General features: G+C 35.5%; 1 protein-coding gene across 1 annotated transcript; it reads left to right on the forward strand.

Annotated features, from left to right (window-relative positions):
* The first annotated feature begins 364 nt into the window (after positions 1 to 364).
* col9a2 (procollagen, type IX, alpha 2) lies at positions 365 to 26908 on the forward strand. The gene is made up of 32 exons (XM_027133755.2): positions 365 to 1043; positions 2353 to 2427; positions 4215 to 4250; positions 4433 to 4495; positions 5275 to 5328; positions 5736 to 5771; positions 6662 to 6685; positions 7002 to 7055; positions 8423 to 8476; positions 9344 to 9394; positions 11714 to 11770; positions 11896 to 11949; positions 14736 to 14789; positions 14908 to 14961; positions 16105 to 16158; positions 16244 to 16297; positions 16377 to 16430; positions 16511 to 16564; positions 16660 to 16713; positions 17672 to 17716; positions 17852 to 17905; positions 17982 to 18035; positions 18247 to 18300; positions 18419 to 18490; positions 18871 to 18906; positions 19029 to 19073; positions 19176 to 19208; positions 20283 to 20429; positions 21328 to 21382; positions 24553 to 24741; positions 24889 to 24966; positions 25916 to 26908. The coding sequence occupies exons 1-32, from the start codon at positions 972 to 974 to the stop codon at positions 26119 to 26121; spliced, it is 2076 nt and encodes a 691-aa protein (XP_026989556.2). The 5' UTR covers positions 365 to 971; the 3' UTR covers positions 26122 to 26908.
* Positions 26909 to 27164: the final 256 nt, after the last annotated feature.

Consider the following 27164-nt stretch of genomic DNA (forward strand, 5'->3'; position numbering starts at 1 on the left):
ATTTAAATCAAGTTTATGTATATAATGTGGCACGCTACATGCTACACTGAGGCCTATGTAATGTCACTGCAACCAAAAATTAACAACAAATCAAAGCTTCTAAATCACCAGACATATGTTCATTCATTCATTCATTCATTCATTCATTCATTCATTCATTCATTCATTCATTCATTTTCTATCGCTTATTCAAACTTCTCAGGTCAGGGGGAGCCTGTGCCAATCATCGGGCAATAAGGCAGGATACACCTTGGACGGAGTGCCAACCCATCGCAGGGCACACACACACACACACACTCTCATTCACTCACACAATCACACACTAAGGACAATTCTCCAGAGATGCCAATCAACCTACCATGCATGTCTTTGGACCGGGGGAGGAAACCGGAGGCACGGGGAGAACATGCAAACTCCACACACACAAGGCGGAGGCGGGAATCGAACCCGCAACCCTGGAGGTGTGAGGCGAACCTGCTATTCACTAAGCAACCGTGACCCCCTAGACATATGTTGTAAAATAAAATCAAAAACCCAAACACAAAATTCCTTTTTTATTTAACATTTGCCAAATTGTTTTTGTCCAACCAGCTTCCCCAAATCTTTCCCCAACAGCTTATTCCATATACATGAGCATGTTAATTAAATAGAAGCACCTCCCCCTGGGCTGAGTGAGAAGGTCCTGAGCTCTGTCCACTTCTCTTAGGTTGGCCTCTGAGTTCTCAGGGGCTGGCTGTACACTTAGGTTACATCCTTTTCCCCACTCACACACACACACACACACACACACACACACACACACACACACACACACACACACACACACACACACACACACACACACGCACGTTTTTCTTGCACCCGGAACTTTTCTGTCCTGGTCTGAGCCACCAGGTGAGGAGAGGAGAGGAGTTGCAGTCCTTAGGATTTGTGTTTCTGGAGGAGAGGGGAGCCTGAGACAAGTCTTCATCATGGCTCGGGATTTTAACATGCTCCAAATTATCATGCTCGTTCAGGTGCTCTGTCTGGCTCTGGGTCAAGTGGTGAGTGATGTTTTGTTGCTTATCATCTTCATAATTAATGCTTTAGGGTGGATTTGGATTTGGGAGCTCTGAAAAAGAGATGAATTCAGTCAGGAAGTCAAGATGATCATTGCTTTTTAACCTTAGCATTAATTCTCAATAGATTTGTCCTCTATTGGGTCTCACTGGTGCACCTTTTGATATAAAATGCCATTCCAGCAAGCTATTGAAATCATTTGTGTAAGACAGGGCAGTAATCATGATCAGAATGTCAGACTGTGGCCTGGACACAGACGGAATGTGGTGGTCGAGTGAGGAAAACACACACACACACACACACACACACACACACACACACACACACACACACACACACACACACACACACACACACACACACACACACACACACACACACACACACACACACACCCTGTACAAGGACTCCTTTCAGACTTTTGTTCAGTGGTCCTTATTCAAACAACACAACCTCAAGGTGCACTCAGCAGATAATGACACTTCTATGCTACATTTAAAAGAGTAACACAGTGAAACGCTTTATTAAGAAATCATTCTTAATAGTGAGTTACTGAGTTTTTCAGAGCACTCACATTTATTGCTCATTTATTCCGATCTGTTAGGAGATCATACGAATACTTGGTACACATTCCCTCCTCTGTGTTTATTTTCTCCAGTATAACGTTGAACCTCTGAATCCGCAGAATAGAATCGAATCTTTCTGATATGTTAATCGATGCGTCGACTGAAACTGAATTGCACATTGATTTAGTTTTGCTCTTTTTATTTGTATATTTATTTATATTCATCATGATTACCCAAAGTTTTATTGTAAAAAATCATTTTTTTATCTGCAAAAAAATGTAATATTAATATTTTCCCCCCCTTTGTATTACTGCTGCTGATAAATGATACCGAATAACACCACACTTATTTTCTTTTCAGCGGTTATTACTATAAAGTGTATTTAATTTCACAAACTATTATCAATGTACCTAGATTAATTTATTTATATAATTGATTGATATTTATTAGCCTGATTACTCATGCGGGTTTCTTATATATTCTTAACTTAGATTTTCAGTGTATGTTATTGTTTTTTTCACTCTTTGTAAGGCTGCTGCTAATTAATTATTAAACCATACATTTAAAACCATACATTTTCTTTTCATGGGTTATTACTATGATCTTTACAACTAAATATAATTTTTATTTTATTTTATTTTATTTTTGATATACACCTAAACACTGTGTAGGATGTATAAAAGTGCTGTGAATATCTAGACTCACATTTCTTCAAATCTCATTACAGACTGGCCCACCCGGGGCTCAGGGCCCTCGTGGTCTCCCCGGCCCTTCAGGTACCCCCGGAGCCGACGGCATCGATGTGAGTATCATGATCTCTGGCTGGTGCCACAAGTCTGATCCCGTACAAAGACGCTCATTGTGTGCTCAGGTTTTTGCATCAACTTGCAGTTGCAAAATCTTCCCCACAGAAGGCGCCTGAAACGAAAACAAGCTCACAATAGTGTCCTGTTGGTTCAGAGAGGACTACACATACTTTCTGTCATCCTGTGCAGAGGCCCAGAGGTTATTTAATAGCAGACAGAGTGGTAACACATTTCTAATGAGATTTTAGCAAGCGGTTCTTCAGAAGGGTCCACTGTTGGTGTTTTAGCTGTCACCTTAATGTGCCTTTAGATTAGATTGTGTGTGCAGTGTGTGTGCAGTGTGACTATGATATCAAATGAACATTATTTATGGTAGAAAATGTTAAGATCTACTGAAACAATTATTATTATAGCGCATGCTGAGCTGTAAATGATTTAAAGCAAGAAAAAAGAAATCGGTTCACAAGTCTTAAGTGCATTTATTTATCACAATTTATCTGAAAATCACATTTTGATTGTATTTCATTAAAATTAATTAACAGTTTTCTAAATTTATTTATTTATTTATTTATTTATTTATTTATTTATTTATTTATTTATTTGAATGATACAGTGCCTTGTATAAATATTCCCCCCCATGAACTTTTCTACATTTTGTAGGTTGTTTTCTACAACCTGGAACTGAAATAGAGGATATATGTCAATATTTTAACTCGCTAAAAAAACTATTACATTTTCCAATTTATCTATTTTGTCTCTATTTTGCCTTCCAGGGAAATAACAGAGAGCAGCAGATCTTTACTGTCCAAATTTAATTTATAATTTTGAAACTTTTTTTTTATAAAATCATTCCATGGGCTAGATCAGTAAATATATATCACACCTATATATTCGTATAGAGTGTTTATGTTGCTAATGACAAATATATAGAGTGCTTGTAAGGGGAGGTGTTTAGTGAAGGGCGGAGCATGATGGCTTGTGGGCGGAGTCTTTAAGTACATAAATGGTGCTGAACATTGATGATGAAACTCTGTGGGTGTAATGTGTAGTGTTTTGAGGATAATAATAATAATAATAATAATAATAATAATAATAATAATAATAATAATAATAATAATAATAATAATTCGAGTCAAGATTAATATAATATTAATGTCCCTGACAGGACAGCATTGCAATCACATATTACAGTGATTCTTTTCCTGTAACATGACTTGAAATCTATGTATTCTTCTTACACCAGCAAACAGCAATTTGCCAAAGACTGAGTTCTTTTATTATTTTTAGAATGATACAAATTGTACTTCTTGTCCATTTATAGTTATGTCTGTAACCTATCTAATTCCTTCACTTTTTTAATAATAACACAGAATATGCCAGTCTCCATATAAACCTTTGAGTTACAGAAAGCAGTTAAAGAGAATTTATCAACACTTTTTGACAGATTTCAAGGTCATATCTGAAAGTTCAATATTGCTATTGTATAGATTTATGTACTGTATAATATGTAAAAAATACTCCTGCTATATTTATAGTAGGCTTGGTAATAATATTACTACTGTAGTATATATTATGTTGGATGAAGCTTAGAACATGTAATCATATGTAATTACACAATATTAAGCTGTTACTCTTCATACATTATTAGATCTGATTCGCAATATGAAATTTTATTACCTACATTTTTATCTCACCAAGTCCTGTATATCTGAGCTTCTAGGCTAGGAAGGTTAAATGTCTAATTTTTTTTTTTTTCAAACGTCTCATTTCTTTTTAATTTCAGGGTGAACAAGGGCCTCCTGGGCCTCCTGGACCTCGTGTAAGTACTTTCTAAATGCAGTGACCCTGAGACTCATTTAGAAGCTCTTTTTAAAGCTCTTTTTGTTGGAATATCGACGGTACTTTACTCCTAGAGTTGAGAGTCCTTCATATAACCTTTTCAGACTGTAGGCTATTTCTGCACATGATAAATCTAATCTGTCTCTGTAATTCACTTTGCAGGGTCAGAAGGGAGATCCAGGCCAGCCGGGCCCAGACGGTCCTCCTGGGGAAGATGGAATTGAAGTGAGTTCATCCCTAGATCAGGGAATGCCTGATCACACGTCACATGCCATCCTCATCACTGTGATGTTTAATTTTTAAAAGAAACAGCACTAGATTAAAGATTTGATTGTAAACTGAAGTGACATTAACAGTGAAATCTGAAATAGTTACTTAGTACAATAATGGTATAGGTTATAGTTATATAAAGTTATGTATGAATTTATATTCATGACCAAACAATAAAATAGCTGCACTATGACTGCATGTCATATGTGTCATGTTGTCCTTTTACTGTGATACTCTGAAAAGACTGAAATGTTATCACAGTGTGAATTTTCCATAATGTACCTTACGTAATTTACTATACATAGACTCGATAAGGAAAAATAAATCTGAGCAAAGATTTTTTTTTGTTTGTTCTGTTGTATGATAGAACATCATGGTTGTTTTGGCATACATGCAGAGTACAGGTTTATGAAACCAAGAGGATCTTATCTACATCACCTTTCCCACTCATATGCTCTGAATCATGGAATTGTCAAAAGGATTTGCTCTGATAATCTACTTCGAACTGTCAAAATGTGTCAACTACAAAGTAATCTCATTGCTATTTTGACAGGTTAAAAAAAGTCCTGCTTGCTTATTTATTTATTTATTTATTTATTTATTTATTTATTTATTTATTTATTTATTTATTTATTTACTAACTATACATTAAAGCTTTAAATTGGCTTAAAACATACCTGTGGATAGATCATTACTAAACAGATATAATTATATTCAAAATATTTTCTCTTCAGGGTCTGACTGGAGGAAAGGGTGAAAGAGGTCCCCGTGGAAATCCTGGACAAAAGGTTAGTATGGTTTCAAGGCAGATTTCTTTAAGTTGTACAGTATGTAGCCATTAAAGTCACAGGTAGATAAATACATCTTGTCTATTTTGGTTGTAATGGCTGTTTAACAGTGAGCTTCAAATAATTACCATTTTGTTTTACATAGGAATTTTTAAAGGGGTTTTGCAGTTACGGACAGCTCTTCAGCACATATTTATTAATATAGATTAAAAAAAAAAAAACATTATTGAAATTTTAGACTCACTATTCAAATGTGTAACAAAGTATTGGCCATTGAAAAAAGCCTTAGTGCATTTTATTCCAGATCATTACATAGAACACATTATTTTCAAGTGGACATTATTTTTATATAGATTTGCATTACTTCTAATAATTAATCATAATTAATTATTTCTTGATTTCCACAGGGTCTACCTGGGCCTACTGGGCCACAAGGACCAAATGTAAGTAAAAAAAAATCCTTATGTATATATATATATATATATATATATATATATATATATATATATATATATATATATATATATATATATATATAAAATAATTAGTTAATATCTCACTCGTATAAATTGTTTTATTAAAAAAAATGTTTCAGAATAACTCCTCTGCTCACATATCTGCCTTCTTGTGTATAGTTATGTGGCTGTAATCTTGGATATTTTACAAAATAAATGTAAATTTGCACTTAAACTTTTCATCATCTAGAGTTCTAATAATCTAATATTTATAGTTCTTAGGCTGTCAAATACATAATAAACTGACAGCCATGTTGTCAATTCATGTTGGTAGATTTCGTATCACCAAATTAAAAAGTGTCAAGTCAACATGATTATCATGATTAAAATTGTTCTTGGAAATTGACCTTAATCCATGTTTAAATGTTTATTTGAATCTCGCAGCAAATTTAATTCGGATAAAACTGTATTTCTTTTTACATGTTTCGTAATGTTGTTTTAATAAAAGGCAAATTCCATTTATAAAAGCTTGATCTTCTTCTTCTTCCTCCTCTTCTTCTTCTTCTTCATCATCATCATCTTCTTCTTCTTCTTCCTCAGCTCAGTTAGCTCGAGTCTGAATATAGATCTTGTATATCTATTGATGTTTCTTTGAGGATTCTGAATACAACCTTTGGTTATTAAAAAAAAATCTATTACTCTAGAAATATTTCATTTGTCTATCTTTTAACACAAGGCAATAGTCTGTGTCATAGTATTTCATCTGGACATACAGTACTATACTGCATAGTCTAGCTATCTACATTAAATCTAGATGTAAATTTATGGATCATTTTTAATTTTCTATCTTTTTCTATTTATTTTCTGTTTCCCTGCAGGGACTTGGGCTTCCTGGACTTCCCGTAAGTTTTAATTACCCATCCATTTAATTGTCTTGTAGTGGTTAAACAAAATGCTGATCAGATTGCTATTTAGCTGGGTTAGTCTGATGCATATTAATATATATTTAGTTGTCTAATTTATAGGTATAGAATCGATTCATATCCAATTTGCAGCTGTAGACAAGGATTAAGGGTCTTGCTTTGGTGCATTTCTGTGGCTCCCTGGGGATTGAACTCACCAGTAGAGACATTTGAAGACTAATTAGTTTAACAAAGCTGTGTAGAAAAAGTAGTTCAAAGACTTAACTGTCATGTCTGTTCATTCTTCTGTCTTCAGGGACCAGCAGGTCCGATCGGTCTTCCTGGGGAAATTGGAATTCCTGGTCCCAAGGTTGGTCATCTTCTGTACATAATACGGAATTAACACCACCACTTGACCTGATGAGACTTGTGGTCATAACAATCATAACAATATTATTCCATAGTATATAAATCTAGCTTTGATTTCAAGTTATTCAATCATTCTTAAGAGTTCAATATTATAGTCAGTGTCTTATAATCACATGACAGGACATTCTAGATTATACTTTACTTTACCTTGTGTGAACTAATAAAAGTTATGGTTTTAAAATATGGAAGTATTTATACCAGCCTGTCACATGACTTCCAGTTTCCATTTTATCCTCATACATGTACACCATTTGGAAACACTATTTTGTAGAGAAATATAAATGTTAATGGAAAATTAATATCATGACTTAGTAGCGTTTTGGGCCACTAGTACTAAACTGGATGAACACCTTTCTTGCAGAAAGTGCTGTCTATTACATGTATTTTCCTAAATTTTCCACTTTCTCAATCAAGTTGAGATCGGCTTAGTCTGAAAGCTATAGCATTAGATTCATATCATTTTTTCATACCTATTCATTGAGTCCTCATGCCCTGAGCATGGGTGGAGTCATCTTGGAAGAGACCACTCTCACCGGGATAGAAATGTTTCCTAATAAACTAAAGGTGATCAGTCAGAAGACATTTGTATTGACTCTTCCCTCTTAGGGGATCTGACCACATTGCTTTTTCCACATCTCTGCAGACCAGTTCTAACGATTTTTGCACCACTGAACTCTCAAAAATCTTTGTAACGAGCATTTTATGCACTGCAACGCTATTATAAGATTCTTCTCTGTGTATTTGTCGATGGATTGCTCTTGAAAGTCTGATCACGTCCTGCATTGACATTTTCAGCCACCTGAAGTACAGCTGCGCTGCTGTTTTGTCCGAACAAATTGCAGTAATGAATGAGCAGCATGTTCAGTGAATCCCAACTTACTGTATTCTTGTCTTTCCCAAAAATTATACTTTAGTCAGATTTTAATATTGAAACACAACCAGTTGAGCTGTCTTTTTACTGACGCTCCTGCAACTGCACCTCTATAATGAATCTTATTGTCATCTTGATCCAAATTTGAGGTTGCCTTTTTATACATAAGGTATGATAGTATGTAAATTGTAAGATACTGCTGTCTGGAAAAATCCACATTTGTTATGTTTCATCACACAATTGCTTAGGATTTTCCTTTAATTTGTCCACCATCTGTATATCTCCAACTATACAAAATATGTCCAAGATCAATGATCCATATATTCACTGTTAAATAATAAACAGAACAGGACATGAGGGTTAATTAAACTCCAGCCACTATTTGCATTTCATTAAGTTTTGTTAATAATGGCTTTCATATTCTCTCCCATTCTCAGGGAGCTTCAGGACCTTTAGGACCACAAGGTTTGCCAGGACCACCAGGGAAACCTGTAAGTCATAATTTTTCTAATGTTATAAGGTATTGAAGTGATTATACGATACCAAAGCTGTATTACTGCAAAATAAATAACTAAATAAATGTATGCATGTATTATAAAGGATTAGTTTACTGTCAGCATACAAGTACTGCCACTGAGGCCACTGGCACAGTATTCTTAATTGTATATGTAATAAATAAAACACAACAGATTGTCCTGCTACAAAAATAATCAATTTGTTGTAGTGGAATGTCAATTTAGTTCCTTTTGCCTTCCTAAGAAGGACACTGATAGTGGAGACTCCTTCCATTAGTGTTAAAAAAAAAATCCTTCCATTAAGCTTCACCATATGACTGAGTTTTTCATTTTTCATTTTTATTCCTTTTATTTTTAGCTTATGTGTATTGTCTGCCATACAAGTCCCTGTGTACATTGTTACTACAGAAACGACACCTTCTTAGAATACCATAACGTTAATATAAATCTGAGATTTGAATGATCAGACAGCATTACTGTCAGAGCTGCTGCTATAGAAAATGAATAAATAATCAGATTTTAAAATTCAAAAAGGTATAAAATAGAAATGTATAATGTAAAATTGTATAGAAAAAGTATTATTATTATTATTTTTTATTTTAAATATTTCTTTTTTATTTAAAAAATAAAAAAGAATTTCTTTGAACCGTGTCACCACAAAAATTTACTAAATAAAAATGTAGCTGTGTTATGAGTGTTATGATGTGCACCTGTTGAAATGCGGGTTTACGATTATTTGTGAAAAGAATTAATGCTATGAATGAAATTCATTTGTGTCTCTGCAATAAGCAACCTTCCTTGAATCCATGTTTTTCAAGTACATTATGTCTTTGTCACGCTCAGGGGCCACCTGGGAAGTTCTTGGGTTTGGAAGAAGGCAGTGCTGATTTCCAGGTGAGATTATTATTATTATTATATTATTATATTATTATATATGATAGATAGATAGATAGATAGATAGATAGATAGATAGATAGATAGATAGATAGATAGATAGATAGATAGATAGACAGACAGACAGACAGACAGACAGACAGACAGACAGACAGATATATAGATAGATAGATAGATAGATAGATAGATAGATAGATAGATAGATAGATAGATAGATAGATAGATAGATAGATAGATAGATAGATAGTCTGCCAAATTGCCTGTGGATGTTATAAATTTACCAAGTATAATTATGCACTACAAGGTTTTTGTCGTGTCTTGTGGATGTTGTATCTTTCAAAAAATGTCTTTGCAATTTATTGATATTACACTGACATTTCCGTGGCTGAAATATCACAAAATTTAGATTTATTTTGCCCCAGAGCTGCAGTGATAGTCAAAAAAACATGCCAGCGTTTTTCAGGACAGGAATATCAGACTAATACAGAACAGGCAAAAGGTCAATGATGAATATAGACAGAATGTCAGAGAATAAGGCTCATTAATGTGCATTAATACAATGGCACTGACACCACAGGATGTCTGGTGCACAGACTGAGATCGTGACCTGTCGAAATATCCGGCTGGGTCATATTTCTCACAGCAGATGCTTTAGTGAACTGATATTCTTTTGGAGTGGTTTGGTGGATGTTGGTGGATGTGGCTTGGGAGCATTGAAGGGAAAGCCAAACAGAGGAATAAAGTGTTTTATTCCGTTTATACCACGGCAATTTGCCAATAATTTAATTTGTTTAATTAACAATTGCATTTTGAAGTTTATTCATTTATTATTATATTTAATGTTGTGGAAATTCTACAAAACAAGTTAGCTTCTCATACCTATTACTTTATAATACCTACAGTATATTAGTATGGTCATACCCTCACCAGCCGTTCCTTTTTTCTAAAAGTATAAGATACCGTAAACCCACAGCTGGAGATCCTTTTCAAATAACTACACAACAACACAGGTAAAAAAAAAGCAAAAAAGTTAATGTACAAGTCCCTGTATAAGTTGTTACTATAAAATGTTTAACATATTACATTACAATACATTACAAACCTATAATCAACTGACCAATCAGAATGAAGTATTCATCCGTGTGGTGGTTTATTATACATTTGTAAATTTATTATGAAAATAAGCAGTTTTGTTTTCATAGTAGCTTGATGAAGTATATAAGTAAAAGTAAAAACTACAAAAAAAAAATACAAATACAAAAAATACAAAAAAAAAACTACAAAAAAAAAAATACAAATATTTCTCAAACACCATTTTGTCTGTTTAAATCCTGGTTTAATCAGAGATGCTTCTGAGAACTTGAAATGAATTTTAGAAAGCCTTGAACCTTCATAGCACTTCAGAACAGTGGGAGGATCCTAACTGTCAATCACATGGCGTAGGTGGGTGTGTTAAATATCAAGCGTATGATTTGTGGTTTTATATTTATATGTAGCAAGACTGCTTTTACTGGGATGTTGTTTTTGCTGTAGCTTCATCCAAGGATGATCGAATTGCCTTGAATAGAATAGAATAAGAAATATATATTTGGAAGCAGTCAAGGATTTTGAAGTTTACTTCTCACAGGTTGATTAAACTGATGATGGTATAACAATTGTCTCACAATTGACCATTTAAACTCAAAAGATTCATTCCATAGTAAACAGAAGTATATATATATTTGTCTCTTGCTATTAGAGCAGGATGTTTGCTTCATTTTAGAAAAGGAACAACACTAAAAGGAACAAACACTTTTAGCTCACTATGGGAGCTCCAATCCATTATCACTAATCCAATACATACTTTTCAAACTGTAACACATCTGCCCTCCACCACATATAGAAAGTTCTTCCAATTTTGCTCTATATAACTCGATTCAAACTCATGCTATCCTGATTAAAGGACAGAAGCCCAAGTTTTATATCTGTGACAAAATAATAATGAATAAAAAACAGTTGTATTTGTCTTTTAGAGATTAGGTCTTAATTGGAACTTGAGCCAACATGGCTATGTTTATTTATTGTATTTAAATGCTTGTTTGGCCTTGAGCTTTAATGTAATCCTCCTCTTACTGCACTTCTTTTAATGATCTCAGTGTTCAGGGATTTCCAATGGATTTAACGACTCACCATTAAACCGATCCTTTCAAATGCTTCTTCCCATTAGCACCCCATTAGATGGGATGTTATGAAGGAGAAAATACTCTTTTGTGAGAATTATTGTGTACATGTAATATTTAATTAAGGATCGATTGTTAACTTATCTGTTATCCCTTTTAGTGTCCAACTAACTGTCCACCTGGTCCTAAAGGTCCTCAAGGCCTGCACGGCATGAAGGTAAGTTAGTTTGAAGACTTGTTTAATTGTGAATTACATTTTTTAAACTTCTAATAATATAAATACTGAGATTGTATATCAGTGGTTGACTGATGTACTCGGTTGATTTTTATTTGCTCTCACAGGGTCATAAAGGTCGGGCTGGTATACTAGGAGCTCCAGGAAACATTGGAAAGCCGGTATTTGTCTGCTTGATTTTCTAGTAGATTCTAGCTGCAAAAGTTGTTTCAATCTTCCTTGAAATACTCAAGTAGGTATTCAAGATGTGTAATACTGTACACTATTTTGTGTGCAGCATAGTAGATATGTGCGTTTTCTGTTCAAACATTAGATGATTTGTTTTAGTTCAACATTTGATGCATATACAGTATATCCCGAATAACAATTTGTGTTCTAGCCAGATCTATATTTTCAAATCGCTACAGGACACAAATCATTAATAACTTAACACTATAAGGTTATTTCTCTGGTTTACAGTTGTGCATTGAACCTGGATGTATTTTAGTGCATCAACACATTTATCACCTCTTAATGCTTTTATCTTAATTAATTTGGATAAAACATGCAGGAAAAAATCCTGGACTTCACCTCATATATGAGTTGGGTTGTGGTAGCTCAGTGGCTAAGGTGCTGGACTACAGATCGGAAGGTCGTGAGTTTAAACCCCAAGCAGATCCACCAACTGCCGGGCCCCTGAGCAAGGTCCTTAAGCCTAAAATTGCTCAGTTGTATAAAAATGAGATAAAAATGTCTGCCAAATGCAGTGAAAGTAATGAATGAATATGAGTACTGTCAATATAATCCATGTAACAATATGGAAATGTTGCTTTTAAAATAGTACAAAAATTACAGTGGGCTTAATAAGAAGCTAGTTTAACAAAAGCAGCTGTAAATGCAGTCAGGGTGTCTAAAATACCTCAGTGTGATTTCCTCATGCAGAGAATATTATGTTTTGATCAGGTTGTTGAATAGCTAAATGCCCTAAACCTAATAAATTCAGTTTATAATCAGATACGAAATGCCAAAATGTATTATGTGCTCACATTATATCACAGTCTTGACACGATCTTGACTCTTGACTTGACAGTCTGAATGAATAATAATTCCACTCATTTCCACTTCTGTCACTGTAACTTTATTTTTTGGTCAGAAACCTGCAAAATATCTCAGTTGAGGAAAAATGTCAAAATGCCAAAAACCTGCCACACATTTACACTAAACAATATACAACACTATTTAATGTCTGACAAAGTATTGAATGTCTTTATAAATGTCTGTAATGGAATGAATGTGCAGGTTTTGTCAAGTTTAGCAGAATGTTTTGCTAAACTGGTGTCATCGGTAATTATGTTTCTTCTGACAGACTCTTGATTGATTTGGTTGATTGAATTGGCAGTCAAGCAGGAAAAGAGAAACAGTGCAATTTGCCTGATGATGCAATGAAAGTGGAAAACAAATCTCATCCATTTCTTGTCTGAACACAGATATGCACTGACAGACACATCCAAACAAGAGTCAAAAATACATTTCTTTTTTCTATTCATGGTTGCCAGGTCTCAGCGAAAATATACACTCAACTATATTTGTAGAACAAACACACACACACACACACACACACACACACACACACACACACACACACACACACACACACACACACACACACACACACACACACCGATCAAAAGGTTTTGGCATTGAAAAAAAGTCAGATTCCCTGTGGTCCATCTCCACAATACACCTTTTTTATCATCACCTGAAACCTTGTACAACCATCATCCAATCAATGTCATCCTCCTAATCTTTAAAGTTTATTTTACAACAGAAAAGGTTCCGTCCCTCATAGATACACTGTCTGCACTTTACTCTTTCCCTTTGTTTGCTATTACCTATTGAGCAGAATAAATTTCATTCCAATTATTTGGCAATTCTGGTCCAATACACATATTATACCATCTGAAAAGGTATTTTAGGTTTAGAGCTTGGGGTTTAATTTTAAAACAATGAATAGAAATAGACTATTCTAACTGGGGCTACAAAGAAAAGAATAGTACAAGAATAAGATTCGTATTCATGTTAGGTTTAATGTAATGGTGTCTGCTTGACTGATTGCTTGTTATGGACGTAGCAGAATCAATTGCATTAGACACCGTGGGTTTCCTTTTACTGCATATCTCAGGCAAATGAAAAAAATCTAATTAAACTGCCTTGTTGAAGAATTCTAAGAGTTGCCACATAGATAATATATGGATTGCATTCCAAACAAACAAACAAATGGTCTAACAAAATGCTCAGCCGTACACCCACTCATTCATCCAGCGGATTAGCCCTAATGAAGCCCTTAGAGGCACACCAGCAGCATTAATCTGTGTAGTGTGTGCGAGCAGTCAGGACTGGCTCAGTGGAAAAGGCATGGGAGGATGTCAGGTACTACAAGAGGGAAGAGAAGCTACACCGTATTAATCGTATTTAATGAGCACCCCGCAGACAGCAGGGCCACCTCAAGGGACGTGCAGGTTTTACTCTTATAGTGTACTGCATAGTGGTGTCTGAGACCTGCTTGGAAATTTTAATATCCAACCTTAGACATGTTTTTTTTTCTGAAAATTGTCTAACTGGAAGGAGAACAGCAATCCGTTGTTGGTGTCACAGCAAATCAATGACTAATAAGGAAATCAATAGAAAGATTACAATGATTGAAACTGGATTTGCTGGAGCATTGTAAAATGAAATGTAAATGAAGCTTCCTCATTTGAGTGGAGAATAAACAATCTCCACTCAAATGAGAAAATTAATAAATAAAAAATTAAAGTGTTTTTAATCAATCAACAACCCCCCCCCCCTTATTCATTTTGTGCCAGAAATATTTTAGTTGTCATTTGCTTTACTAAGTAGCAGAAATGATAAAGCATGGGAAATAAACTGGATGTGATTCATTTTCTGACTCTGCTTATCTGTTTCACAGGGCATAAAGGGAGATAGTGGGATCTCTGGTGAGCAAGGAATACCAGGCCCTCCAGTAATGTATTCATTTATGTTCTACTGACATATGGCAATGTTAAACTCTCATATTGTTGTTGTTTTTTTTTTTTACAGTCTGTAAACGTTCTGTTATCATTTCTGTATTTATATTTCAGGGTCCACAAGGGTTGAGAGGGTATCCAGGAATGGTTGGGCCCAAAGGAGAGAGGGTGAGTCATATACCACCTACAACTGTTGCTAAAATGAAAAACTGTGTAGATGATGCACTGAAAGGCATATTGCACACCAAGCAAATACCATCCATGCCCTTGCACAGAAGAAGCACACAAATTTTATCTAGAATTGTGTTTTTTACAAGTGAAATTAAAGTGAAAATAGATAAAACGGGAAAAATTAAGCTACAAGCCATATAAGTAAAACATAGGATTGGACACATTGAACATGTGACCTAGATAAGAAAAAGTTATGTTAAAAACATTAGGTGATACAATCAGTCCACATGATCTTAAAATGCTTTAAAAATACTTTGAGAAATTCACAGCTGAAAATAAAACCACATGAGACTACATGGGAAAAAACCTGACATATGTAAAAAAAAAAAGAAAAAAAAGTGAAATAGTGTGAGATATGTGTTGTGTGTGAGATATGTATGTGTGTGTGTGTGTGTGTGTGTGTGTGTGTGTGTGTGTGTGTGTGTGTGTGTGTGTGTGAGTGAGTGAGAGAGAAAATCACATAAAAACAAAGCCACATCTACATAAGAACCAAAAAAGCAGATTGAACAATAAAATCACATGACCTACAGGAGAAAAATGTATTTTAAAAGAATGAACAAGAACAGTTAGGAAATCATACATAATCAATAAAACCACATGACCTACAATAAATGTAAAACATGTAATTGTGTGTAAAAAGGCACATAAGTAAACAAAACAGTGCAAAAACTTTGTGAGACAAGAGTCTAAAATCCCCATCTATGTGAATCATATCACTCACTAGCTTTTATAGGTACATATAAAATCTCCCCCGATTCTTTTATGTGCCACTGCAACCATTATTTCTATTAGCAAAACAATGCAGGTGTAATACAGTATGCTACTGTTTATTACCTAAATGCTAGTATGCGAGCAGAGATTGCTTTAACACACACACACACACACACACACACACACACACACACACACACACACACACACACACACACACACACACACACACACACACACACACACACACACACATCTTCAATTTTCAAGGACTTTAAACAACCACTAATTCAGATCCAACACAATTCAGATTAAAATGACATTTATTCCCATGCTTTCATAAATAACTTTATCAATAATGTCTCTTAGGGCCCTCCAGGATACAAAGGTATTTCTGGACCCATTGGATTTCCTGGAATCCCTGTAAGTTTACAAATGCTGTTAGTCTCACTCTTACTTTTTCAGTAACTAAATTCACATAAAACATTAAATGTTCTTCCTGGCTTAGGGTAAAGAGGGACCTCGAGGTTCTCCTGGAGAGGCTGGAGAAAAAGGTGATAAGGTGAGTGCTAATAATCTGGATTCTTCAAACATTTAAGCTTTCATTTTAATTAACAGCATTATTTTTTTATTTTAAATAGGGTGACCAAGGCATCAGAGGACTACAGGGAGCAGTTGGAAAGAAGGGAGAGAATGTGAGTAAAATAATAATCATAAAAAAACTTTCTTCAATGCATAACGCATTGCTCTAACGAAATTTGTCTTTACAATTCAGGGTCTCCCAGGGATTGATGGCAAAGACGGCACCCCTGGCATTCCAGGAATAAAGGTATTGACAACAATACTGCTATGTTTTATTGATATTTAAACAGATCTGCACGAAATGTACAATTCTCTGTAAATATGTTTGATTATTTTGCTCAGGGTGCTCCAGGACAGAATGGAAGACCTGGTCCACCAGGCCACCAGGGGACAGCAGTAAGTACCTAGTCTATAGTAAGCATGCTAAAGCATTGTTCACATCAGTGTCTGCCTTCATACTTTCATGTTATTTACATGTGTCCAAAGACTTTACACTTTATCGTTTAAAAATGTTATTGTTTCCACTTGAAAATAATTTGGAACAATATTAATTGGAAACCTTAAAACTGGTCTTGTCACAATGTAACCTGGCATATAATTGAACACACCTCCCTGCCAACCAATCAGAATGCAGTTGTGTTGACAAACAAACCGTAGATACGCAATACATAGACTCGATACAGATTACCCGTAGAGATTAAACCCCGTCTCTGTGTTGTGACGCAAACACACACATCTGCTTCAGATGTATAAATCAGCTCTAAATCTGTATGCTATTATCTCTTCCACTACTCACTTCTCTGCAACATGGCAATATCGGTCAGCGCATGCCCAAGGATACACATTTCCACTCATCTCACGTACTCACAAAGTCACTCTGCATTGTGTTTTCCTCTCCCACTTGTAACAATTACAAAAGCAAAAAAAAAAAAAAATCCAAAATAAAAACAAACAAACAAAAAAAACCCAAGAAGGAAATAATTAACCAAAAGTGAAAGCATTGTATTCTGTACAGCGGATCCAAATTGACCCCTGTTGTCTGATTACTTTAGAATTTATACCACCTTGAAATTGCTTTCTCTCTCTCCCTCTGTCTCTGTGCAAACAATTCATCATCATCAAATGTGATTCTTTTTCCTGGTGACTGGGAGTAATGGAGCATGCTGGGTATTATCCACACCATCACTGAGCTGAGCAGCCAGCGTAATGGAGAAGCCCTCTGAAGGAACACAAGTTATCACTGTCTACTCTCAGACTGTTGCTCTGCGTCTTGTGCGAGTGATCCTCACGGTGTCTCGGGTCTCACATCATTCTGACCTTTTCTGATATTTTTTTTGTTGTCGTTGTTCTTTAGGGTTTGCCTGGAAGTCCTGGCACCAAGGGTGGTGTGGGTGCGAAGGTGACATGCAACTAACTCAGTTCATTCCAATTTCCATTGCACAAAGCTTCCTACACATACCATATTTTCAAGAAAATGAGAAAACCTTAAATGATTTTTGTTTCTTTTTCTTTTTCTTATTTATTTATTTATTAGGGTGAGCCAGGACCTAGAGGTTTTTCAGGAATGTCTGGTGCTCCTGGTCCTCAGGTATAACTTCCTATTTTTCAACAGATCATTTCCTCTTTATGTTTCTCTTCTACTGACCCATGTATTTCTTTCCAAGGGTGAGCCAGGACCACCAGGTGAAGCTGGTATGACCGGAGTTCCTGGGCCAAAGGTGACAAGTTTCTCTAACAAGCTTTTTAATGTTCAGACATAGGCTTATATTTAATATAGGTTACGTGTACATGCTCAAAATGTTTCAAAGCAATCGAAAATATTGATGAGTTTAACCTATGATGAATTAAATCTGTTTATTTAAAATAATGTATATAAATAAAATAATATTGAAATTTATTGACTGTCTGTACCGCCGCTCTTCTTATCAGGGTGACAGGGGTGAGAGAGGACCTGTTGGGCTTCAGGGAATCGTTGGCAAGCCTGTAAGTCACTAATATACCAACAAATTCGGCAGTCATTATCTTTTTCTAAAAAAAAAATAAAATAAATAAATCCTGCTTTTTTATTTAACAAAGATTTTTTTTCTGCAACTGTTTATAGGGAATTAAAGGAGAACGCGGGCCAATCGGGATCCCAGGACCTCAAGGCCTTACTGGAACCAAAGGAGATAAGGTGAGTGACCAAAGCATTAAGACTTTTGGTGCTGCAGTTAGATGTTACACCATGCAGTGGCACTATTACCCCATGCATGCACAGAGCTGTGCCCTGCCTTTTTCACCAGGAGATGTTTCTCTATATTCTGGGTAATTTATGCCCTGGTTTGTCAAATAATTCGCTTCCTCAAAGATGAAATATCTGCCTATGGACACTTTAATGTTTGTTGTCCTTTTATCTGTAATATACTGGCCATTTAATGCAAGCTATTGAGCATCGCCACTGATAATTTAGAGTGGTATCCGGTTAAACAAAGACATTGTGTACAATAAAAAGCTTCTCCCTGAGCCATTACAGCTGGTAATGGATGTCCAATCTGCTCTTACTTCTTTCTGTAGGGATTCCAAGGCAAAGTGGGAGCAAAGGGAGACTTTGTGAGTAAATGTTCATCTAAAAAAATCACCATGTTTCATACAATATCATGGAAATCCTGGAAATACATTACTACAGAGTGTTAATATTGAATTTATTTATTTTTGTTGTTGTTGTGATGTAGGGCGATCCAGGGGTAGAGGGATTGGCAGGAGAAAAGGGAGAAAAGGTAAAATCTCACTATAACTGATAAAAGTAGGAAAGGAAAGGAAAACATGTACATATATATATCAAGGTGTAATATATCAATGACCTTATTTTGGCTTAACAGGGGCTGTCTGGTGAACCCGGCCCCAAAGGACAGGTAAGCAGAACCTATATAAAGTAAAGTGCAGGTAAAAGACACTTTAAACACATGGAAATTTTCCCTCACAACAACATCTATGTATGTTTCAGCTCACCGTAGCTCCACTTTACCTTGAATTTCAAAAGAAAAAAAATATTAAAATACTTCACATTATTGTGTAAATTTAAAAACATATGCGTAAACTATCCTTTTTCCATGAGTCATCTATTATAAATGATGAAAAATATACATTCATCGATATTTATTCCGAATATAAGTCAAATGTTACGTCACCTGGAAGATTCGTCATCCGAATTTCCTTACAGAATTACACAGAAGAGGAAAAAAATCATGTTCCTTATTTTCACTGGTATTGTACTGACTGATAACTTTGAACGATACCACAATTATTTATTGACCACGAATCTTTCATTAACATATATATTTTATATAAAAATTAGCTCAGAATTATACAGTGTAATATAATACGAGGTGCAAAACAATGCTGTTATGGAAAAATACTCAGCAAAAAAACCCTAAAGTGCAGATCCTGATGTGTTTGCTTTGCTTTTACCACAGACGTTTGCCAACAATTAAAACTGATCTACAATAATGTTCTGGAACATTAGCAGTCGTGAGCTGTGATTCCCTCAGTAGCCTGTATGTTTACTCTGTCTTGAAGTTAACAAGCCTAAAAAACAAAAACAAAAACAAAAAAAAAAACACCACTTGTCATGTTACTGACTGTTATAAAGCTCTGAAACTGGATACTCCTTCTATAAAGCCTGTCTCTTTCATCATTTTGCCAAATAACACACTTGCTTACAATAAGTTTATTATTAACCTGAGATTATGAAGACTGTCTGCCATACAAGCCCATGTGACAGAGTTGTTACCATAGAAACAAGCACATTTCTTTGAATTAATCAACACGTTTGAACAATTTTGATTTCAAAAATGAGTAGTGTGACGGTATAAATATACATACTGAAATCTAAAATATCAATCTAGAGAGATACATAAAGACATCCTAGAAGATTTTACCTCTTATTCCAGTCCATCTCAAGTCTTTCTTTTGTTCTTCACTGACAGCAAGGAGTGAGGGGTGATCCAGGACACAACGGACCTACAGGCGATCCTGGAAAACCTGGAGACCTGGGTCCTTCTGGTCTTCCTGGACCACGAGGCCTCCATGGAGTGAGAGGTGCACCCGGCATGCCAGGAATACAGGGATCAGCTGTGAGTAACAGTCACTCATCACAGTGCAATCTGGCATTGCGGCAGTGAGACGGAGATTTAATTCATGAGCAAAAGTTAGGACTGCGTGATATGATTTGACCAGAAATGAATACAGTGGCGTATTTTGTTTAAAAAAAAGATTATATCCAAAGTTAGGATTTGGTTAAAGCAGTAGGGAAAACAGAATACAGTGGGCAGTAGTCAATATTGATGTTAGATGTCAAGAAATAACAATTAACACTGTACTGTATTAATAGTTCACGTGTTCTCGTTTAACAGAAATCTATTTGGCACTCATCAACCTGGAATTCTTTATCAGCCCTTGATATGTTTTTTTTATTGGCTACAGTGTCATTCAATGCTTTTCTCAAAATTCATCGTTTTTCACTAGTTAAATATGACTCAAATGGTAAAAAGTGTAGTTAACAGAATCGACTGAACGAGTCAGTGATTATTTTCTCACCGATATTCGCAATGAACCGTGTTAGAATTAAACATAGTAAATAATTAGAAAGGGACATGGATGATGCTGATAATCAAAGTGAGAGCTCATTTTGTGTTATATGCTTTTCTTTAACATTTAGTAGTAATGTGGAAAAAAACAATAGTTTTTCGCATATGTACTGTAGATAAGTAGAAATATAGTAGGATGTAGCATGTAGGGAATCTTTTATAGGAATTGGACTAAAATCTGATTTCTGGCACCAAATACTGGAAAAGTTCTTCATAAAGAGCTCAGGCGTTTGAATTCAATGTCATGATGTTAATATATTCGCTAAAAACTGCCAGGATACAGAGCACATTCTTACAGTAACCCTTCTAATACTAATCTGTATGTCTCTCTCTCTCTCTCTCTCTCTCTCTCTCTCTCTCTCTCTCTCTCTCTCTCTCTCTCTAGGGTCGTGATTTCACAGATCAACACATCATTGAGGTGGTCTTGAAGATGCTACAAGGTGAGTATCATCATTTCTGAAAACATGAGATTATCCTGCGCTGCACGTTACACCAGCTGCGATCAGGAAGGATAAATGAATGAAGCCTGAATCCATGCTGTACTGTAAATCCATGCATTGTATCCATAGAAATGAACTAATGTGAAACTCATCACTCCTGAGGGATATCTAGGCTGCCAAACAGCACAAATAGTGCAGACGGAAGCTATTTTTTCCCCATCTATTTTGGATTTTTTTTTCCTCCCTCATTCTCAGTTTACTCAGAGTGTATAAGCTTGTCCTATTTTGCTTGAGATGACCACAGCTGACTCATGATAACTTCTGTTAGCTCTTATCATTTCAACGTTATACCCGCTTTTGGCTTTCTATCACACACACACAAACACACACACACACACACACACACACACACACACACACACACACACACACACACACACACACACTTTGAGACAGAACAACAAACAGCTTGTGAAAGGTACAGATGCCATCTTTCCAGCAGCGATGATGATTAGATTGGGCCACTGAGACATCTTGGCAGTGTGTGTACAGTATGTTGACATACCTGGTCAGCTCAACGTTATCTTAACACCTATGCTTTGACCAAGATAAACCATTTGATTTTTTTAACATTATAAACATTGGGCATAGCTGACTTTGGCTTTTGAGAAACAATATTCTCTTTAATAAAATTATACAAAGCCTTATAGTTAAGTTCTTTTAGTTGACAATATTCAACACACAAACTAACCTACAATTCAGCATTATTACTGTATCACCAATCCAGTAATAAGCAGAATAATAAAACCTTACATTATCCAATATTATTCATACAGTATCTACACCTTATGCAGAGTTATAAAATTTCTAAACCATGTCTGAAGCTCCTCTTTCGTCCTAGTTAACTTCTATAAATTTACATTTCTCTCTCTTTGGTGAATGTAGATGAATTTTTGCGCCCCTACCCCCATCTTACTGTCTCCTTATTGCTATTCCATAACTCCAACCTAGAGTGATCTGTCTGTAGGCAGTCTAGCTATCTAACACGAAGCAGAAACTCTTGCTCAAAGAACTTTCAAGGACACCAGCCTAAGTTCACCTCTATTACCATGTCATGTGGTTGAAAGAATAAGTGCTTTTATGTGACATGAGCTGAATCAGAAAGTATTCAGTATTCATACCTTGAGACCAGCATTTATTAGGTTATGAATTTAAAAAAATATATATCTCTGACTGATAACAATAAAAAGTTAATTAATACTAATGTGTTTGCAAAATATTTTATTTAATATATTTAATCAAAAACATATATATATATATATATATATGTGTGTGTGTGTGTGTGTGTGTGTGTGTGTGTGTGTGTGTGTGTGTGTGTTTTAAAATACATTTACACTAATAATAATAATAATAATAATAATAATAATAATAATAATAATAATAATAATAATAATAATAATACAAAATATAAATAAATAAACAAACAAACAAACAAACAAATAAATAAATAGGGGGCACGGTTGCTTAGTGGTTAGCACGTTCGCCTCACACCTCCAGGGTTGCGGGTTCGATTCCCACCTCCTCCTTGTGTGTGTGGAGTTTGCGTGTTCTCCCCGTGCCTCGGGGGTTTCCTCCGGGAACTCCGGTTTCCTCCCCCGGTCCAAAGACATGCATGGTAGGTTGATTGGCATCTCTGGAAAATTGTCCGTAGTGTGTGATTGCGTGAGTGAATGAGAGTGTGTGTGTGCCCTGCGATGGGTTGGCACTCCGTCCAGGGTGTATCCTGCCTTGATGCCCAATGACGCCCGAGGCTCCCCGTGACCCGAGAAGTTCGGATAAGCAGTAGAAAATGAAGAATAAATAAATAAATAAATCAGTTGCAACCAGTCAACACTACATCCTAAGCTATGCAAACGGTATATGAATCCTGTTCTTTTTGAACTACAATTCTTACCAGATATTCAGTATATCCTGTAAAGTCTAACAATTTCAGAGACGCTTTTAAAGAATCTTGGATGCTGACACACACACAACACTTCAAAGATTTTTTTTAACATTGAGCACATGGACTTGTTTTCAATTCAGTCTGCATGTTAACATCCAGTCCCTGATATAGCTATTGCTAAGCACTGATTTTGTTCTCTGGCATACTAGGTCTTGCTTGGTTTTGATGTATGTTTACGTTCATCATTTTTCTTGAAAGATCCATATATATTTATCCATCTACATGATGTCAGAGGCAAGTAAGGCTTTGGGGTGAAATATCTAGGTGCAGAATGCATGATGCAATAAATCTTCACAAGATTCTTCCCTGGACCATATATCTGTAAAAACAACAGACAGCCAAAGCATCAGCTACCCAACACTATATATTTCTCTTCAGCAAGTGTCAGGTGCTGCATGGGATAAAGGTTTGATTTTGCTCTTATCTGATCACAACACACAATTCCAGTTGTAAAGATGGAATGACTCTCAGGAAGGCCTTCTTCTTTGCAGCTCTTTCAAACAGTTGGATGTTGTATTTAATAGCTGATAGCCAAGTCAAAGAATTAACTTAAAATCAAAGCATGATGAACTGAACCAGCTATGAACACTCACCAGAGGCATCAATGATCTCTACTTGCTTCCTAACTTTATTTTTCTTCATAATGTCAATATACACATTTAATGAAAGGTAAAATGAAACTAATTTTAAATTATTGTACTAATTGGAACTGTGTAAGTTGGAATTAATTCTAGTTAGGAACTAAAGCTGAGTGGGGAACTAAAGAAACATCGTCCCATAGGATTGGTCCTGACCAAACATGAACTAATCTTTTTGATAGTAATGTTTGATATTTATACATATTTCCAATAAATTATGTACAACCTAAGAAGCATAATATGGTTTAAAATGCTAGAGGGAAGGTAAATAGGTGAATATATATTTGTTGTATGAAACTAATATGTGAACCAATCAATAAATGTGTGTAATGCATGTTTAATTTTAATACAGTAAATGTTACTAATTTCTGTAAAGAGGGCTAAAGAGATTTGTGTACTCTCAATATCACAGACATAATGTTGTTTACCCTGCTGCAAAAGAATATTAAATTTCATGAACAATGCACAGAATTTAATTGATACTAAGACACTGACCACTTGATTGTGTATTTTTTAATTCCCACCAGAAAAGTTAGCTGCTTTAGCAGTGAGCGCTAAGAGGGAAGTAAAAGGAGGAGCAGGAGTAATGGGACCACCAGGTCCTCCAGGTCGTCCTGGACCTCCAGGACCTCAGGGGAACCATGGCCCTACTGGTACCCGAGGCATCCCTGGCATGATTGGAGCTGCAGGCCAAATCGGGAACACTGGCCCTAAAGGTAAATTTTTTTTCTTCCTCAAATTTTTACTTCTTTTCATACTAATGTTCATATCTATGAGTAGTGTGTTTTTTTTTTAAAGTTATCCCACAGCTGAGGTAATGTCAGATCATATTGTTGATGTCATCTCTGTTCTTTATCTTACAGGAAAGAAAGGTCTAAAAGGAGTGACAGGAGACCCTGGTCGCCCTCATCCAGGTCTACCAGGACCACCTGGCTTTCCAGGTAAATTTTATTTTTGGTGCAAATGAAAAGGAAAATATATGTTGTGCTCATTCCTGAGAAAATTCCAAAAATATAAACATTTATCTGCAGTATATTTATACAGAGGTAAAATTATTACTAATGTTTCAGGGAATATGTATTAGCTCTTATTTGTTGATCCTTAAAGGTAGTATTATAAGAGAAACAAAGCTGACAAATCCAAGAAAATCAAAAAAGGCAAATATTAAAAAGAATAGCTACGCTAGACATAAATTTGTAAACAAAACAGGGTAAATCCATAAAAAAACATGAGGTCTCTATCGATGACTACATCATTCTTCATTAGGTTACTGCATTAAAATACCATGAAACCCATTCTGGTGGAAAATAACAAGAAAAACTCACTTTTAGACCTTTTTGTTGTTAATTTTAAGTGTTAGTATTCTTGGCACTCATTGGTACAATTATCTACTAACTATCATTTGAATGCCACATCCTGTTTATACTTGAGTATTTTCCTGGACACGTGGTTCCATGAACATGACTTGTGTTCAGTGTACTTAAGTGGCATTCCCAGGCACCAGATGTGAATATAATAGAGTACAGTTTATGTACATAGTTAGAGGTAGATATTGTTTAAGGACAGCCAGCTGTTCCTAGTGAAAATTTATTTCACCACCTGTATGCCAAAAAGATTCATAGAGCTAGAATTTACAGAGTGTTTGGGGGCATCGATGTAGCCACACCACTTCAAGTTTAAATACAGATATGAATATTTTGCACACTAAACACTAAACAAAAAATGTTATATATAAATATGTTAGATAAATATATAATATAATACACAGATAATAATAAATACCAAAGAAATTCATGCATAAGGCATGCATTGAAGAAATGCTGCTTTTTTAATCAGTAAAAAGGCACCTGTTTATATGTTAAGACAACTGAATGTCCTGTTCTCCCTCAGGTCCTCCCGGTCTGGATGGAGTTGCACGAGACGGCAAACCGGGAGAAAGAGGGCCTCAGGGTGCAGCAGGTCAACCAGGTTATCCTGGAAAAGTAGGTCCTACTGGCCTTCCTGGCTTCTGTGAAATGGCCGCATGCCTGGCAGCGTCAGCTTACACATCCCCACGACTCCAGGAAGCTGGCACAGTCAAGGGACCGTCCACTTAATGCCTTGAAACATCAGAAGACAAACACACAGCCCTTTCCTTCCTGGGACACCAGCATGGTGCAACAGTCCTGAGTGGCTGACTTTACAGTTTTTTTTTTTTTATGCGTGTGTGTTGGTGCGTGTGTGTGTGTGTATGAAAAAGTGGTGACTAGGTTTCATCAAAACTGTAATCTAGGCTCGTCGCCGTCCCACCCTGAGTGCAACGAGATGTGAAAATGCCATCATTTGGATATCAAGATTACAATCAGATCCACGGGCATCTGTAACTCAGAGACTGAAATCTACTTGGTGCCTTGGTGCCATTTCTTGTTGGTAGTGGTCACTACATATGTTTGATTCTAAAAAAAAAAATCATTAATAAAACAGGAAATGTTTAAGACTTCATCTGAAAATTTACCAAGAGTAATAATTATAATAATAAAAATCCCATAACAATAGTGTTTAATTTTGTAACTTATTGTTAGTAACCTCATGGAAATTCCTTTAAGCTTATAGTTGCTGTGTACATTACGCCCTTCTGTGAGCCTAGAAATAAACCTATTCTACTCTTTGCCCAGCTAACAGTACTGTAAATCTTTGTAAATGATGCAAGTGTGCTAATTTTGTACTAATATGAATTGGGTGGGTTTACAATATGGACAGGAACCTGAATTTAATATAATCAGCACTCCGAACTGATCAAGATTATAAATAATCAAGAACTGATTATTTACAAAAACACCCTATTTATTTGGTTCATCTGTAAACACTTTCTCTTTTCATGGTACATGAAAATCTAATCAATAAAGAGGAACCTTTTGTAAGACTGAATGTTCTTCTGCATCTTGTGAAATTCTGCAAACAGAAAGAACATAAAGTGCATAGACTCAACTACATTTCCTTTCTCAATATAGAGGACACTTTCATAATCTCTTTCCATATTCTTCCTGGAGAAAATAAACAAAATGCATCCATTTAGATATGCAGCCTTATTTCATGGTGTAAAATAACCAGCTTTAATCAGTACAACCCTTGGGGGCGTTTGGATGAGCCTTGCTGCATG

Source organism: Tachysurus fulvidraco, chromosome 7 (genome assembly GCF_022655615.1).
Source record: "Tachysurus fulvidraco isolate hzauxx_2018 chromosome 7, HZAU_PFXX_2.0, whole genome shotgun sequence".
Taxonomy (NCBI): domain Eukaryota; kingdom Metazoa; phylum Chordata; class Actinopteri; order Siluriformes; family Bagridae; genus Tachysurus; species Tachysurus fulvidraco.

Excerpts from the sequence above, each read along its gene's own strand:
- col9a2 (XM_027133755.2), top strand. The coding sequence starts at position 972 with ATGGCTCGGGATTTTAACATGCTCCAAATTATCATGCTCGTTCAGGTG. Across the intron at positions 6,686-7,001 it reads TTGGGCTTCCTGGACTTCCC|GGACCAGCAGGTCCGATCGG; the intron begins GTAAGTTTTAAT and ends TTCTGTCTTCAG. Across the intron at positions 18,491-18,870 it reads CTGGAACCAAAGGAGATAAG|GGATTCCAAGGCAAAGTGGG; the intron begins GTGAGTGACCAA and ends TTCTTTCTGTAG.